This window comes from Falco rusticolus, chromosome 9, assembly GCF_015220075.1.
Source record: "Falco rusticolus isolate bFalRus1 chromosome 9, bFalRus1.pri, whole genome shotgun sequence".
Classification (NCBI taxonomy): Eukaryota; Metazoa; Chordata; class Aves; order Falconiformes; family Falconidae; genus Falco; species Falco rusticolus.
Genome location: NC_051195.1, coordinates 35533140 through 35549361, shown reverse-complemented (window position 1 = coordinate 35549361; position 16222 = coordinate 35533140). Strand labels below are relative to the sequence as shown.

At 41.5% G+C, this 16222-nt stretch overlaps 1 protein-coding gene across 16 annotated transcripts in view; it reads left to right on the top strand.

The window, feature by feature from the left end:
* ABLIM1 (actin binding LIM protein 1) overlaps positions 1-16222 on the top strand; it is a 208402-nt gene that overhangs the window by 91817 nt on the left and 100363 nt on the right. For all 16 annotated transcript variants that reach the window (XM_037399100.1, XM_037399095.1, XM_037399101.1 and 13 more), the window contains exon 2: positions 2841-2975. In XM_037399100.1, the coding sequence (XP_037254997.1) occupies positions 2841-2975 (135 nt within the window). The remainder of the gene's footprint in view (positions 1-2840; positions 2976-16222) is intronic.

Here is a 16222-nt window from a genome sequence, read left to right as displayed (position 1 = left end):
TGTTGTCACTAATTGTACTGGCTGGAGTCTGATAAAGAGTTGCCTTATTGCACCATTGCTGCTAGTGCATGATGCCTGAGTGTATGTCCTCGAGCATGCCGTTGATGTGGAGAGGGCTGGTGCAGGCAGAGTCCAAAATATTTACTGTCTCAAGATATGAAATCCCTGTCAGGAGGTGAACCTAGCTTCTAGCTCAGTTTTCAGACCCAGAGCAGCTCACAATTTACATGTCTAGGCCAGCTGGACTTCAGTCAGAAACATTTAAATAAGGTGCTTATAAAGGTATTTCTCTTTCTTTCTTTACTTCTGTGTTCTGTCCTTACTTTATAGTTCTAAAGGGTCACCTCTGCCACTGAGAAGCCTTGTGGTTGTTGCATGTATCTAGAGGAAAAAGCTTACAAGCAATTCTTTGCAGGAGAGCAAAAGTCAATTACTTAGTCTTGACCTACAGTGCCAAACTGAGGCCAGTAAGACAAGCACCTTCATTAGCTTCACTTAAAGAGATCAATCTGGAAACAGCAACTAGCAGTATTTGTATTCATTTACATGGCTGTAACGGCAAAACTGGAAAGAAGTTGTATCACTGGACCAGTCTTAAAAACATTTATTTACTGTTTAGTAAAGGGCAAAACCATATATTTCACATCTATACCAGATCTGGATTCTGGCATGCAGAATACGTTAGGGTCTCCTCCACATGTGAGTTTGAGAAAGCAGAATGTGGAAGGTACAGATTTCACACTGCAGCATGTAAATCCTAGGGAGCATTTGCCCAAATCCTTGATCCAGTTCCTCATTTGAGCAATTTTGAAAGTCTGTTCTGTTACCTTTTCTTCAGTTGGCATCAGGCCCATCTCAGGCTGTCTGGATCTGAGAAGGAATTTTCCTTGTAATAATTTAATTTACTAGCGCTTGTCTCTGTTTCTGATTTTCTCTTTCTTTCTCATTGCATAAACTATGTGTTTCCTTGGCTACAAGTTAATAGTTAATAGTCTTGTTTGGAAGAATAACTTCCACTCCAGAAATACTATTGCATTGCAGACCGTAAGATGAGGTTCACTCAAGGCAAGGCATTCACTGGGCTTTTATTTAAATAGAGCTGCTAACTGAAATACTGGGTTTTGTCAGCTGCATGCTGTTTGCCAGTATGGGCTGAATAACTGCTTAAGGGAAATAGTTGAAATGAGGTTACCAGAGGAGGAGGTATTTAAAACTTTGAGTAGAAGAATTACCTTGAAAACTGAGGTGGGGGGGTGAAGAACAAAACAGCAGCTGCCATGCCAGCTTGGCGGGACTTAGAGCAGAAATTATTGCTTGGAATATGTGTTATCCTCTATTCCTGGTGCTGTTGCTCCCCTGATCACAATTTGGGCTTTTTTATTATTAATCTTGAATTTATATAATGCAGATTGATAGCAGCATTTCTTCACAAAGGCATTTATAAAGGAGGGTAATATAGAAGGGACTTCATCAAGCAATGGGGCTTTTTCGCTAGAAATTCATTGAAGAAGAGGAGGAAATTGGTGCAGTAAATAAGAGCAAGGCATCTGTTGCATTGCTACATAAACAGTAACTGAAAAAAACCCTAGAATCCTGGCTGGGGAGATGTTAGGAATTGATCAGGAAAGGAAAAGAGCTCCACAAAACACTGAGATAAAATAATGAAGATGATTTCCAATGACAGTGTGATGTAGGTCTATCAGCACTCAGTCCTTTGCAGGACAGGAAAGACAGGACAGGAATGGTATAAAGCCAGAGGCATGGGTAGAGAGGTGAGTTTTCTCTGAAATGTTCTGATGAGCATCACTATTTTGAGAACAATATTACAAGGAGGGCAACTTTCTACTGATAGAATGGCATGTGGGAGGGACATCTGAAGGAATATCGTTTTGTTTGGGAACATTCTGGGAAATGCTTTCTACTTCAAACAGTACAGTTGATACTCAATCTTGCTCTAGCTTACACCCGTGCATTTCTGTTGGGGCCCCAAGCTGCCACAAGACACAGCTGAAGAGAAAGTTAAACATTTTTTTACAGAAGCCAAATGTGAAACAATAAAACTTTTATTGCAACAGTGAAATACATAGTAAAGCTGACACAAAGCTTTCCTGTTCCTATCCAAGCTCTGCTCGGGGCTGTGGAATAGCTGATCAATTACCAGTACCTGGAATTTTGTCTCTGTGACTATATTGCAGATGCTTTGGTCATTTCTGTCTGCTCATGTTTCTTATTTGCATGCAGAAAGTTGTTTCTGCTAGAATTAATGGGAGTAGAAACAAGTAACATTGGCTTCTTTTCAGATGTGCTTTCCCTGTGTTAGGTATGTGCTGTGTCAAAATGGAGATGTTTGTAGTTTATGTTTAATATAGTAATTTGCATGCGAAGTCAGGCTGCCTGGGTTCATCTGGTTTCCTAAAACATGATTTGGAATTGCTTTCCTTTCAATCTTTTTGCTTGGATTGTATTCTTTCTTGGATTAAAATAGCCTGGTTCTTGTTGACTTGTGTGTTCATTGAATGGTTTGCACACACTCATGCTCTCGGAAAGAAAAACTTAGGCATTCTGAAACACTTTGTGGCACTGAAACTGGGGAGGGAGTTTTTCCTCATCTTTCCATGGCAGCCTCAGTGGAAAGCAGTAGCAGTTGATGTGAGTGGCTTAAACTACTGATTTTTGAAAAGGCTATATTTTTTTTTTTAAAAAAAGGTGCCTTTTTACATGAGTGTAAACTGTGAACAAATACATTGTATCATGATGAAAAGCATGTGAGAACAGAGATTTAGGCACAGGAGGAAACATTCTTTGTGTTTGGGTTTAAATCATACTTTTTTGTTTTACAGTGGCCCATCCTCAGGAGCCCCACCACCCCTCTGAAAAGCCGGTCATCCACTGCCATAAATGTGGTGAGCCATGTAAAGGTGAAGTACTCCGTGTTCAGGCCAGACACTTTCACATCAAATGCTTCACCTGCAAAGGTAAGACCTTGATATTCATCTGTTAGAAATCAGTCATTTTGAGCAAATGTAATGTACCTTGAACCAGTGATGAGAGGTCGCGCTTCCTGCCATCGGCCAGTTACAGGATATTCTCCTTGTTCAATATCTGAGGGATTTGTGGTTGGGGAGGGGAAAGAACAGGGGTGAAACGGCTGACTTGCACATGTACAAGCAGCAAGGTGATTGGTACCACACAGAAAAAAATAAATATGCAAACATTTATAATTTAATTGTATGAGACATTTGATTTTATTGGGAGGGGATAAATTGCCTCTACTTAGAAGACTCAAAATAGCACATTCTGCTCTGAATACTTAAGTGTTCATTCTTTTTCTTTTCAACTGTTCTCTGGGTGCAAGCTACACAATAGATAATTATACCTGAAAAAGATTTAAAAAAAGTCTTTGTTCTTTTTAATATTATTTCCAATGTTATTTTCTTCATACAACTCTATGTAGACAGTCAGTTTCCTATATTCCCAAATAGCGAATTAGTCCTAATTAGAATCTTGCTGCTTTGGTGAATTTTTTTTCTGTTTATTTGGGAAACAATGGAACAACACTAAACATCCAAGATGAAGAGCTTTATGGAGAGTCACAAAACATAGGAAAAAGAAAGTATAGCCCTAGCATCTACCCAGAAATCCAGTGTAAATACTTGACTTGGTTTCAGATGTTGTGTTGTATATATTTCCTGTTGTTTCCACATACAGGGTGAGTGTATGTTTAGATTGTGTAGTGTGATGGAGTGAAAAGGAATATAGTGTAAGTATTCTTAAGAAAATTCTGTCTTTTTATAGTTTTTGTTTTAAGTGCTTTTTCAAGGATTTGGATAAATCTAGATATTTTTTTTTTGAACTGTTAATAGCAACTGTAGAGGAATTATAGAATGAAGGCAGGTTAATTAACATTAATAATATACAGCTGTGGGCTGGCTTCAGGTTGGTGGGTTGGCTGACATGGATAATGTACGGCTGGTTCCTGCTAAGTACTTAAATAGCTCTAAGAAGAATAGGAGAGGAGTACCAGATGAAGAGAGACCTGAAAGGAGTAGAGGGACATCCCCCCCCCCCCCCCGATGTAGGAGAGACTAGAAGGGGGCCTGGGTGAGGAGAGGCTGGCTGGAAGAGGAGCCCAGAGAAGGAAGACCTGGGATGCAGCAGAGGCAAGAAGCAGCGTGGACTGGCCTGAAGAGGATGAAGAAACAGCACGGACAGTAGATGAACTTTGGAAGCCTTCTGGAGGATTGGTGGCTGTGCCAGGGCAAGGGAACTACTTATTGAAGTTAACCTGGTATGGGATGGTAAAAGCCCTGCTGCAGCTGGCTAGTTTTGATAGTGCTGTGACAAGCAACCATTGCCTTTCATTGCAGCTGATAATGAAAAATAAGCTCCTTTTAACTAATTACTGAAAGTAAGTACCTGCATTCAAAAAAAACCCAACCCACCAGAAAGCCCTTCTGATGGATACTCCATGGGAGGGAAGCATGCAGGGCGGTCATTGAGGGATGTGCTCTGGGGTGAGGGGGAGCCTTAGCCACGCGCTGGAGAAGAGGTGCTGTCAGTGAGCGAGCAGTGCAGAGGATCGTTGCAAAAGGGGCAGGAGCAGGAGACAAGGTTTATCTATAGCAGCTGCGCTGACACCTCAGAAAAAGCTGAGCTTTTAAGCTGAGCGGCCAAAAAAAATTTGTTTGCATTTCTTGTGATTGGATTTTGCCTAAGTTCAAGAAATAGCAGTGCGTGCACTCTTGTGCACACTGTATATGTGTGTGTATCTATACATACTTGTGTGTATAATTATATGCACATATACGTGCACATGCTTGCTGGGGCCCTCCATTTTTCTGGGCCTCTAGTCTGTGAGGCTGGGCCTCCTCTTTCTCTGTGAAATAATTCTCCTCTTTCTCCTCCACCTCTCACAGGGTCTCCGTTCTCTGGGCCTCCCCTCCCACATGCTGGGATTCTCGGGGCATCCCGCTCTTTTGGGCTTCTGCTCCCTGTATGCCTCCCCGACTCCTGAGGTCTCCACCTCCACGGGACTTTATCCTCTGAGCCTCCAACTGCTTCAGGCCTCCCTCCTTTTGGGGCTCCCATTCGCTTGGTCTCCCTGACTCACTGGGCCTCCCTCTCCATGGGCTGGGATTTTCTGGGGCTCCCACTTTTATGGAGGCCTCCCCATTTTTTTGGTGCCTCATTCTCCTGGGAGCTCCACTTGTGAGCATCCCACTCGCTCCTGGCCTTGTTGACTCCCTTGTCCTCAGCCTCGAAGAGCTTTAAGTCTCTGAGCCTCCCAGTTTTTTGGGAGGCCTCCAACAATTTTGGGCCACCCCGACAAGACTCCTCTGTGTTGAGCCTCCCACCTTTTTATTGGCTTCCTGTGGTTTCAGGCATCCTAATCTTTTGGGGCTCTGCTTACCCCTCCCCAACCCCTGGGCCTCGCACACACACTCATGGGTCTCCCACTGTGAGTCTCCCCTCCCACTGGGGCTCTCCCTCTGTGGGCTGCTGTTCCCTGCGCCTTTTGGCCTGGGCCTCAGAACTGCATGGACCTGCATGAGCCTCTCCCAGTCTCTGCCCCTCACTGGGCCTCCACTCTGAGCCTTGTCCGCAAATACGAGTATCTCTGTATTTCTATATATATATATTGCTCTACATATCTGTATTTGTATTTGCCTAAAAGCTGTTGGGAAGCTGCGTGGCAGGCAGCTGGGTTCATGGCAGAGCTTTGCCTCCTGTCAGCAACTGTTCTGCAAAGGGGTTCTAAGGCTTTGGGTTGTGGAGCTGCTTTGGGAATGGGGAGAGCCCTGCCCTGTCCTCAGGGCACGGAGCTGAGGGGCTGCCAGCAACTCCAGCTCATGCCACTGAGCCCTCTGTGACCACATCAAGGACTCGCTGTGGTGGGTTTTTTTTGGTTTTGTGGGGGTTTTTTTGTTTTAATAAAAAAGAGGTTTAGCAAAGCATTAAATAACTGTAAAACTAATCTTTGTGAAATCATCACCTTTTGAAGGTGGGTGTTCTGAAGCAGGAGGCAATCCTGACTCCATACGGTTTCTATTTAATGGACAACACAGGGTTGGCTGAACTAAGTAACCATGGTGATGAAAGGTGGTAATACGGAGAAGTATACAGGCCCATGAGGAACAGGGGAAGGGTTGCTTCTGTAGGACCAGTGTCTGCTGCATTAAGTCTTAGCACAGCATAGGATAGATACAATGAAAGGGCTTCAGGCTTGAGGTTAACATGGCAGAGCTGGTGGGGAGCGTTAGAAAAGATGCTGGAGTAAATCAGAGTGACTGAGTAACTGAAGCAGAGTAGCAGAATCTATACTACAGAGTCTCTTACTTTAAACCTAAGTTATCTTTTCTGAAAGTCCCTATGTAGCATGTATACTGCACATTCAGACTTTGAAAAGTGCCTTGAGCCCAGTCCCTGACTTTCAGTTATATTTTTTGTGTTCCAAATGTGGATGGAATAGTATGGTATAATTCTGTTCTGTTGTTTTCTAAATAAATGGGATATAACAAAAATTAGAAAAATCACTTATTTGTGTACTGAAAAATGAATGACTAGAATCTAAGAAATTGTGTGTTTGCGCTACCTGTGATTTTTAGTTAAATACAGCTTGACAGCTCAAAAAATACTTAACTTTCTCCTGGATATTGATGTTTTTCATCTGTGTCAAAATGGAGTGGTATCAGCCCATCATGGAAGGCAGAGCAGGGCACTATCTGCACTATTTCTGAAATGCTTGTCTTTCTGTATTATAGTTGCAGTATTTCAAACAGAATTTGATATATAATCCCTAAGCAGTTCAAAACCAGCAACAAGTTATTTCTTTCTGCCCATAGTGAGTAGTGGTTTCAATTTAAGGAAGATGCTGGATTAGGCTATTTCCAGCAGCAGACCAGCTGAGACACTTTGAGTCGTGAAGGAGAATTCAGGCCAGGCAGCAAACAGAATGCCTAGGACCTCCCGATAAAGCAGGGGGCAGGTGAAACAGGGCTCTTGAGTTCTGCTGGATACAGGTTCATCTTGCTTTTTTGGGGGGTCTAATTTCTTTTTTCACTTTTTAGTTATACACTGCTTTTGTGACTATTCTGTTGCAAGGCTTGTTTACTAGGATACTTCTCCCTGCCCGCCCCCCCCCCCCCCAACACAGGCAATATCTGAACTCATTGTGGCTTCCATTTATGAAGATATTTCCAAGATGATGACAGTTTACTATTCAGTGATAGTATTGACCTCATGACTGCTTGCATCATGAAGATCACTAGAGAAAGGAGACCTATAGAAATATATCTTTTTGGTGGAAATGAAGCTATGATTTTTATTATTAGTTTGTTAGGGAAACTTTGAGCTTGTGGAAGGTGACTGGTTGCATGTGTTTGCTTAATTGTTTAGGAGGGGGAGAGATGACAGCGTGGCTTCTGCCTGTTTGTAGTATCTATAAATCCCAGTTTGAACTGAGAGGGCCAGTGCTGAATCTTCTCTTGCTGTTCATTCAGTCTGTGCCTTATTAGTTGGGTTTGCCAGCAAGGGAGTGTCATCTTTTCTGTGTTCATTTGTCTTGCACTGGGAGAAAGGAAAGCGGTGTATATGGGAGCTTGCTCCAAGTCCTGTTTTGAATCTTATACCTGGGCTGCAGAGCTTCTTTATTGTTGGCCTCTCATATTTAAGTGAATGCAGTTTTTGTTTAAAACATACAGTTATTTAGTTAAATTGCATGTTGTCTGACCATATGGTTCATACAAGTGGGACACAGCTGTTCAAGTGGGTTTTTTTCCTCTTAATCTAATGGGGTTTTAATTTGACATGACTGTGACTCTACAGGAGGTGGAGTTAGACCCCCTCAGTTTATACAGTATGTTGTTAGCTAGAGGAAACAGCTGATACTGGTACCAGAACGTATCAGCTGCATCTACAGGTGGCTTGGTTGGCTTTCTCCTTTCTGTATACTAAAGTTTGCTCGAGACTTCAACTTGTACATCTACAGTGTGAAAGACTTAAACAAGCTCATTCTTGCCTGACTATCATACCTGCTGAAAACATTTTAAGCTTTTACCCATAGACTTAGTCTGGTAGTCTGGTGAAGATGTGGAAAAGATCCATTTCCTCATAAAGCTGTCACACTAGTTAATAGTTAATATAGTTGTATAATAGCAGTATGTATAATAATATAGCATGTATAATAATGAAAGCCCCCATTCAGTGTGAACCTGTTCTAACTTTGCTCTGTATGAGATTCCTTTCTTTGGTTTTTTTATTGCTGTCCATGCTCTCAGCTTTGTGTTTACATCATGCTGTTAAGTGTATTTGATATGATCATAATCCTGCTTCCCTAGGTTATGTCAGAAATGCATAGGCACTCCATGATTGCTTGGCATGTGTGTCAATGGTGCTGTTGCACTGCAGGAACACGGTGACTTAAGCGTCCAAGCTGCATCAGCCAGCTTAGGACATGCTTGTGTGTCATGTAATACGATCAGTCATCTTCCCCTGTAGTTTGGTGCTCTGTCCATCTCTGGAATCTTTCTCAGAACAGGATAACTGCTTTCTGACAAAGATGGCAAGTAAAACCTCCACTGATTGACGTGTTTCTGTACCCTCACGATAAGTTGCAGCTATCTGTTACTCCCTGCCTGTTAAGAAGCAAATGTATACAGCTGCTTTGTCCTATGCCTGGCAAGGCTGGCTAGTTCTATTTGTGACTCCAGATAAGAGCTGATTAAAAACCAAAGAGGTGAAAATGATGTGGCCTGTCCCAGAGAAGGTGAGCTTTGTCTGGCCTCCTGATAGGCAAAGAATCTCAGGCAGTCAGCAGCTGACTGGGAGCTGCAGTTAACAGGGGAAAGATGGAAAGAGGAGGGATAAGAGACACTGAGGGAGTGAAGCTCCAGCAGCACTGTTTAGAGCAGCTGTCTTGGGCTGGTTTATAACAAAGTCATTTACCTTGCTAAGGCGTGACACTTGCGTGTTACAAGTTTCATTGCATTCTGTATTACCTCCTGTTGTAATACCCAAGTCTTAATTTCTGTCTTAGCAGGAGTACACTACTCTTACCATACCAAATTGTTATTGGTTACCAGGCAATGGAAGCAGCAGGCTGAGAGGAGAGGGGGTTGGAGGAGTACGTTGGAGGGAGAACAGGCTGAGATGGAGACCTCATTGGTTTACTTTTTGTCTTTAATAAGCATTAACATTAACAAGAATTCATTAGTAGCTTATAAAGAAATAAAAAGTTTTTCTTGTAAGCCTCTATGTACATGAATAACTTATCTGGGAAAACGAAGATTGCAGTGTCTGTTATGTATGCAAATGTATGCGGGATCAGGCCCTGAATTATGATATGCATGAGCAGAGGTTTTAAAATCTCTATTTAAATTGTGATCTGATACAAATGATAATTTCCCATCATTTTCAGTTGATTAAAGTTCGTTTTACCCTGCTGCATGTACTAGGAGAGGAAACTTTGAGGCTAGCAAAATTGCTGTAATAAGATTTTATTATTAAGCCTGTGAATCATCTTCTGGGTTAGAGGGAAATGCTGGTTTCAATGCAGTGTATTGCTTAACAGAACAAGCTTTGAGTTTCATAGTAACAATGTAAAAGTTTACATAGCTTGATTTTGGTACATGTAGAGATTGGTTGCATTATTTTAAGACGGTAAAGTAGTATTTGTAGTAGGAGTATTTCAAAGATTCAATGTCCCTGTTCTTGATGTTGAATATAAATTGGAAAACGTAGTTAGCATCCATATGGTAGCCTAAACTAAAATAAAAAAAAATCTCATAAATAACAGTCCTACCATGAGAATATGGATGGTGTCCTAAAGTTTTCTAGTCCTCACTATGTGGTATAAATGTCTGTAATTTTATTAGGCTATGTCAGGTGGAAATGTTTTACTGTGTATGAATGTTTTACATGCTATAGTGATACCAGATACCAAAAGGCAGTTACCAGCTAATAGTCTTGCTAATTATAAGGCAAAGCCAAGTATTGGCATACAGGAAACATTCCACAAACCTGGAGTATCCCACAGAGAATAAATGTTTAACTTACATTAAAACATTGTTATAAATCAGCATAAAGCAGTTTCTTAATTGTGGAACAAATGTGCTAGTTTTCCTCTTTTGAGTTCGATGCCTTTCAAGCTTGTTTAGGAACGCCCCCATCTATAGGTATTTCCAGAATCCTCTGTGATATGTTTAGGTTCCAGGCACAAGTCTGTTTCTTTTATGCGGTAACTTTTGTGAGGCTACATTAACTGTAGTTCAGTGAGCTTGACATGGAAGGGGGAGGGTTCCTAAGTTTAGATTTTGAGATGCTCGCTAATCTTTGACTTTGAACTGGATCTTCCTCCCTTGAAGGACTGGGCAGAAGTTAGGGTCATGTAAGCAGACACTGTATCAACAGGCTGGAATGTGTTTTAAATCACTAGTTCTTTGACCTTTGATCTGTCATCAGATTCCTTCGATGGTGGCAGGAGGAGGCTGTTAACTGGCTGCTGGGTAGTTAGTGCTATTAATAGTTTGGTGTCAGTGGATGTAAAGTTTAAATATGAGGACATTCTTGTAGTAGATATCCAGTGTAGTGTTTGAAAAGACCTCTGCATTTCCACAAATATTTCTGAAACAAAGATGGATCTGTGGACACGGTAACATAACTGGTGGATAGAATGTGCTCCTTTCTGAGCATCTGGAAATTATACAAGGTCCCTTGAAGCTCTGGATCACTGAACCAAAGAGCCTTCTTTATCTAAAAGCTCTCCAGGCTTATAATTCTCTTTCAGTACACGATGGTTCTGCTTGCCAGCTTGTGAACTCCCTTTTCAGCTTGGTTATTGAAACAGCCCTTAACATCATCAAGTCTTTTGATTTTTCTCAGGTGTTTGTATTTTCATTTTTTTCCTAAACCTGAGTGTCTCAGCTTTCATTTAAAGAAAAGGGCATTTCTAGTCATTAAAATGTAAAACATTGAAAAAATATGAGCCTGAAAAGCTCTAACAGCAGAATACAAATAAAAAGGACAGAAGTGTTACAGTATCCTGGTTTGGATGGTCAATTCAGGACTTTGGGAATCTGACTCAAGATCTTGAAGGACTGCAACTATGCATCCTTCATCCATGGTAGAAGGTCCCATGGAAGGGAGTAAGGAAGAGGTTTTAAGGGTGACAATGGAAGAGAAGTACTTGTTGCTGAAGAGATTAGTAAACAAATCAAGTGAAAAAGCAAAAAGGGGGGCATAGTGTTTATCTGTATGCACAGGTGGACCTCATGAGGGCCAGCAAGAACATGTTTAAGGCAGCAATCAAGTTTGAACAGTTTAGAAAATCCAGGGAGCAATGGATTCTGCCCTTCCTGGGAAGCTAACGGAGGTTAAAATCTCTGCCGTGACAGGAAATGGGATTCAGTTGTGAATTCATGCATTCAGGTAGCTTGGTAGGAAAACAAGCCTCAGTGGCAGCTGGGAGAGTAACTGCCATTTCTGTATCTGCATTTCTCAGCTGCTGTGTCTGGAAGGCTGTTCTTTTTCTTGCAGCGATTTTTATGTGTATTTCATTTCAGGTTCAGGTAAGGGCCTGGGAAGTTTGCTCTCAGATAGGCTGTTTTCCTGCAGAACAACCGTAACCCTCCCATAACCTGTAAGCAGCAGGGAGAGCTCTGTCTCATTAGTGCAATTTGGGATGTAGCCTTTGGGATAGCAATGGGCTGTTTCAGGACTGCAGCAGATTTTAAACTATATCCAATGTGTTGGCAGTGAAAGCTACCAGTCATCCTCCACACTTGTGGAAAACAGTCTCTGTGAGAATTCCTTGAGGGATCCCTTGCTCCCTGCTGAAGAAGCAACGGTGAGTGATGTGACTGTGAACTTTGATAGTAGGGCTCAGACTATACTTATAGTTCTACCTCACACTGTTCTCGGATCCTCTGACCCTTTTCTGCCCTTCCATTTGTTTTCAGTAGCAATGTCCTATTGTATTCAGGCCTTTTTTTCCAAATTATTTTTTCAATTTTCATATAAAACACTGAATTGTTAATTTTTGGTTTAGGTGTTTACAGGAAAAAAATCCCAAGCAGTTTCATCCCATTCTGAAATGGATCCTTGTTTTGCTCTTGGAGTTTTAATGTTATTAGTGACATGATCTTCGTTCATTTGAGCCTGAGGTCTCTTTCAGTGACCAAGCACTTGACAGGAAATGAAATTAATTGCACTACTTGGCTGATCTTGATGAATGCTGACAGATGTCATGTCAGATTTTAACAAGCTACTGGATCCCTTTTGAAAGTAGAGGGTCAGCAGGATGCTTTACAGGTGCTTGATGAGTGGGGCAGAGCATCCTTACGAGAATATGGAAGGTTGCTTAAGTTTGTTGTCAATCCTTCCTTTGTCTGGCTTAGGTAAGGTTTGGGTTTGTTCTATTCTTAAACCCTTGGTTTGCTTATTTATAGTCTTTTTTAGAGAGATCTCTCATCTTGATAATTACATCCAAGCTATCCCAGGCTAAACTTTGATATTTTTCCACTAATTGCATTTTCTTCAAGGTTCATTTCCCACAGACTCATAAATGACTTTGATCTCCACCTATTGCTTGGCTTAATGTGAAAGGTGTTTTAAATGGTGCTGCGGGCATTTCGGGCGAGCGGGAGTCAGATTCAAATACTCACAGAGTTCAAGATCTGATCCGTTTATTGTACAAACCAGGTAGACTTTTATAAGGCATTCTATAAGCGTGCAATAATGTGGTTGGCTATTTTACAAGCGTATAATAATATGATTGGTTAACAATTGTTTACTGGGAAGATTTCTGTTTCTGCTTTCTCTGGCACGTAGGCTCCTTTCTGCGGTTTCCCAGCTCCTCTTATCACGTCCCGTTGGCCTTGCTTTTGAGCAAACATCTGCAATTTGCTCCTTTTTCTTCATCCCACTGTTCTGGCCGTAACCTCGTCTTATTTCTTCAGTATTTTTCCACTTGCTTCAGAGTTCAGTATAATCATTCAATACAGCAAGAGCCCCAACACCTCCCCCTTTCTTTTTAAATACAGCATTAATACTGCGTTCCACACAGCTCTGAAAACATTGTAAAAGACAAGGCACTAAAAGTAACAAAAGAGTAACAAACAACAATATAGACAGACCTTGTTTCAATAAATCCCTCAACCACCCTCAATTCTTGTTGAGGTAAATAAATTGATACATTTAAACGGTAAATCAACTGTACATATTTTTAACAAGTGTAGTATTCCACCAGGTACAGTTATCACTAAAGCCAAAATTCGTGTCATTATACTTCTTATCTAACCAACCCCAATATGATTGATTTATAGCCGTATAGTTTACTCCCAAAGGCTCAAAAGCTAGTTCAAAGCAGAAACGCATTTCTTGTAGGTGACATCTGAAGCACTTTTTTTCCTTTTTTTTTCCTTTTTTTTTTTCTTTTTTTTTTCTTTTTTTTCCCTTTTTTTTTTCTTTTTTCTTTCTTTTTTTTTCTTTTTTCTTTTTTTTTTTTTTTTTTTTTTTTGTTTTTTTTTTTTTTTTTTATTTTTTTTTTTTTTTCCCCCTTTTTTTTTTCCTTTCTTTTTTTTTTTTTTTTTTTTTTTTTTTTTGGGGGGTGGGAGGGGTTTGTAATCAAGTCCGTATTTTTCCTTGAGAAGCTTAAGCTGTTCCTCTTGTTTCAGGAGAGTTTCCAACTCTGATTTGTCGAATAGGTCCGTATTTCCCAAAAATATCATACGTTTCCTCCGCTGTGATTTTATACGGCAGGTTCCGAATATAAAGGATCCGATTGACCTCTGGGGGCAGCCAGATGTTAGCTCGCTTGGCCGCTTGCACTGCCATGGCGCCGATCGGAGGGGGGGGGGTGGAGGGGTGGAGGGGGGGTGCCGCCTTGGAGAGAAACCGCGGCCGGGACGGGGCCTGCCGGGCCGCACGCCGCCGCTCGCCGCTTGTTCCTTTTCAGGACACCAGGGTGGTAATTGCGCGACCATACCCCGTACAGCTCGATACGTGCGAGCCAAAGTCTTTACCCCCTTAGTCCCAACTTGCACAGATTCCCATAAGTCCTCTCCTACTTTCTTCCATGTTTCATTATTATATATATCTTGCGTAGAAGCAAGGTAACCACGGCGGCAACTCCAACATAGCAGATCAACTACTGCCTGCCGTGAGACTGGCGTTTCATTTTTTTCTGCCAGTTTCATCAAATTGTCTACGATTGCTTTTTCCACCACTGATGCAGTGATTCCCATCCTGCTTAAATTTCCTGACTCACCGGTCAGCCGTGCACGTTCCGCCTTTCTTCGGGCGCCCAGCTCTCTCTCCGCTGGCAGCAGGATCCTCGCCGGCTCCGCAGCTTGTAACACGATCCTTAATGAATCTTCCTGACTTTTAACCGATCCTGTCGACCCTCATCGGATCGTCGGGGTCACCAGATGCTGCGGGCATTTCGGGCGAGCGGGAGTCAGATTCAAATACTCACAGAGTTCAAGATCTGATCCGTTTATTGTACAAACCAGGTAGACTTTTATAAGGCATTCTATAAGCGTGCAATAATGTGGTTGGCTATTTTACAAGCGTATAATAATATGATTGGTTAACAATTGTTTACTGGGAAGATTTCTGTTTCTGCTTTCTCTGGCACGTAGGCTCCTTTCTGCGGTTTCCCAGCTCCTCTTATCACGTCCCGTTGGCCTTGCTTTTGAGCAAACATCTGCAATTTGCTCCTTTTTCTTCATCCCACTGTTCTGGCCGTAACCTCGTCTTATTTCTTCAGTATTTTTCCACTTGCTTCAGAGTTCAGTATAATCATTCAATACAGCAAGAGCCCCAACAAAATGGTTGAATGATTCTTGAATACCTTCATGGATGTTTCAGCTGGGAAGCTGTCACATTGCTACATTGGATACAGCTGTTGTTTGCTTGCTATTTAAGCTCAGGTATTAGCTATTGTCTGTTAGATTGCTGGAAAGACTGAAATGCATGTCAGGTGTGGACATGGAAGTTTTCCTGTGCAGTATTGTTTGTATCTCCAGTATTGAGGAGAAAACCAAAGCAAGCTGACCTTGCAGGACTAAAGGCAGTGTCATGGCATTGATTGGGAAGTTAAGGCAAAACTCTGAGCTTATCCAGAACTCGGTCATCACTAGGGATTTCAGTTGAGTGAATGCTTGCACTAAATGTTTGGAGGTTTTGCTCAAGTATCCCACTGAGAATTACATGTCATAATGACAGTGGCACTCATAGTCTTGCAGGCAGGATGTTTGAAATGGACAGTCAAGGTTTTTCAAGGGAGGAGGAGAAGGGCCTGGCTGGAGGCCAAGGAATGCTTCTCATGGGGATCCCAGACCAGTTTAAGAGAAGGGGAGAAATGCAGTCTCATCTTTTGCTCAGGAGGTATTTTAGCTGCTAGACCTTTCTTCCAGCTGGTGACTAGATAATGAAGCAGATTTTAACATCACCTGTATTTATTCCATGTACATAAAGCTCTTTTGACTTCCCAGGGTTGTTTCTGAAGTCAGTCTGTTGAAAAGAGAAGAGATTCCAAAGCCACTGGGAATGCTGGACACCGTTCCAAACAGCTTGGATCAAAATGCATAGTCTCATCAGTGTATGGCAAAAAACCCCCTCCAGTAACGGGAATGTAACAGTTACTAGGATCTCAGTTACAGCTTTGGCAAAAAGCTGTATGCTATTTCTTAATGGTGCCTTGTGCACCATCTTTCTGCAATGATAGCACTGCAGCATGGTTTCTGAGATTTACCATTCTCATGGGGTTTTCTGATGATACTTTGTCATTCATTCATTCATTAACTTATTCCTTCAATAAAAGTGTTGAGAAGAGGAATAAAACAAAGGCAGAGAAAGACTTAGTTTATTTGAAATGTGGAAACTTTAAACTTTAATGAGAACGTGAACCTTGCTGTCATCAATACAGGATTTGTTAAGCTCTAAGGCAAAAAAAACACCCAACAAAAAACCAACCCAGATTTTTCCTGTATATTTGTTTAGATGTAGGTGATAAACTGAAACATTGCCAAATTCCTTTCTGCCTTCAAACAAGAAGTCCATTATGTCCTAAGGAATAAATGTTAGATGAATATTATCCTGCTTGAGAACAGCCCCATTATTCTATGAAACTTAAAAATACAAGAAAGAAATAAAACCCCAACAGGAAATTGAATTTGCACCTTATTTAATGCATGGTGACAAAGCAGATCATTAGACTTCTCTT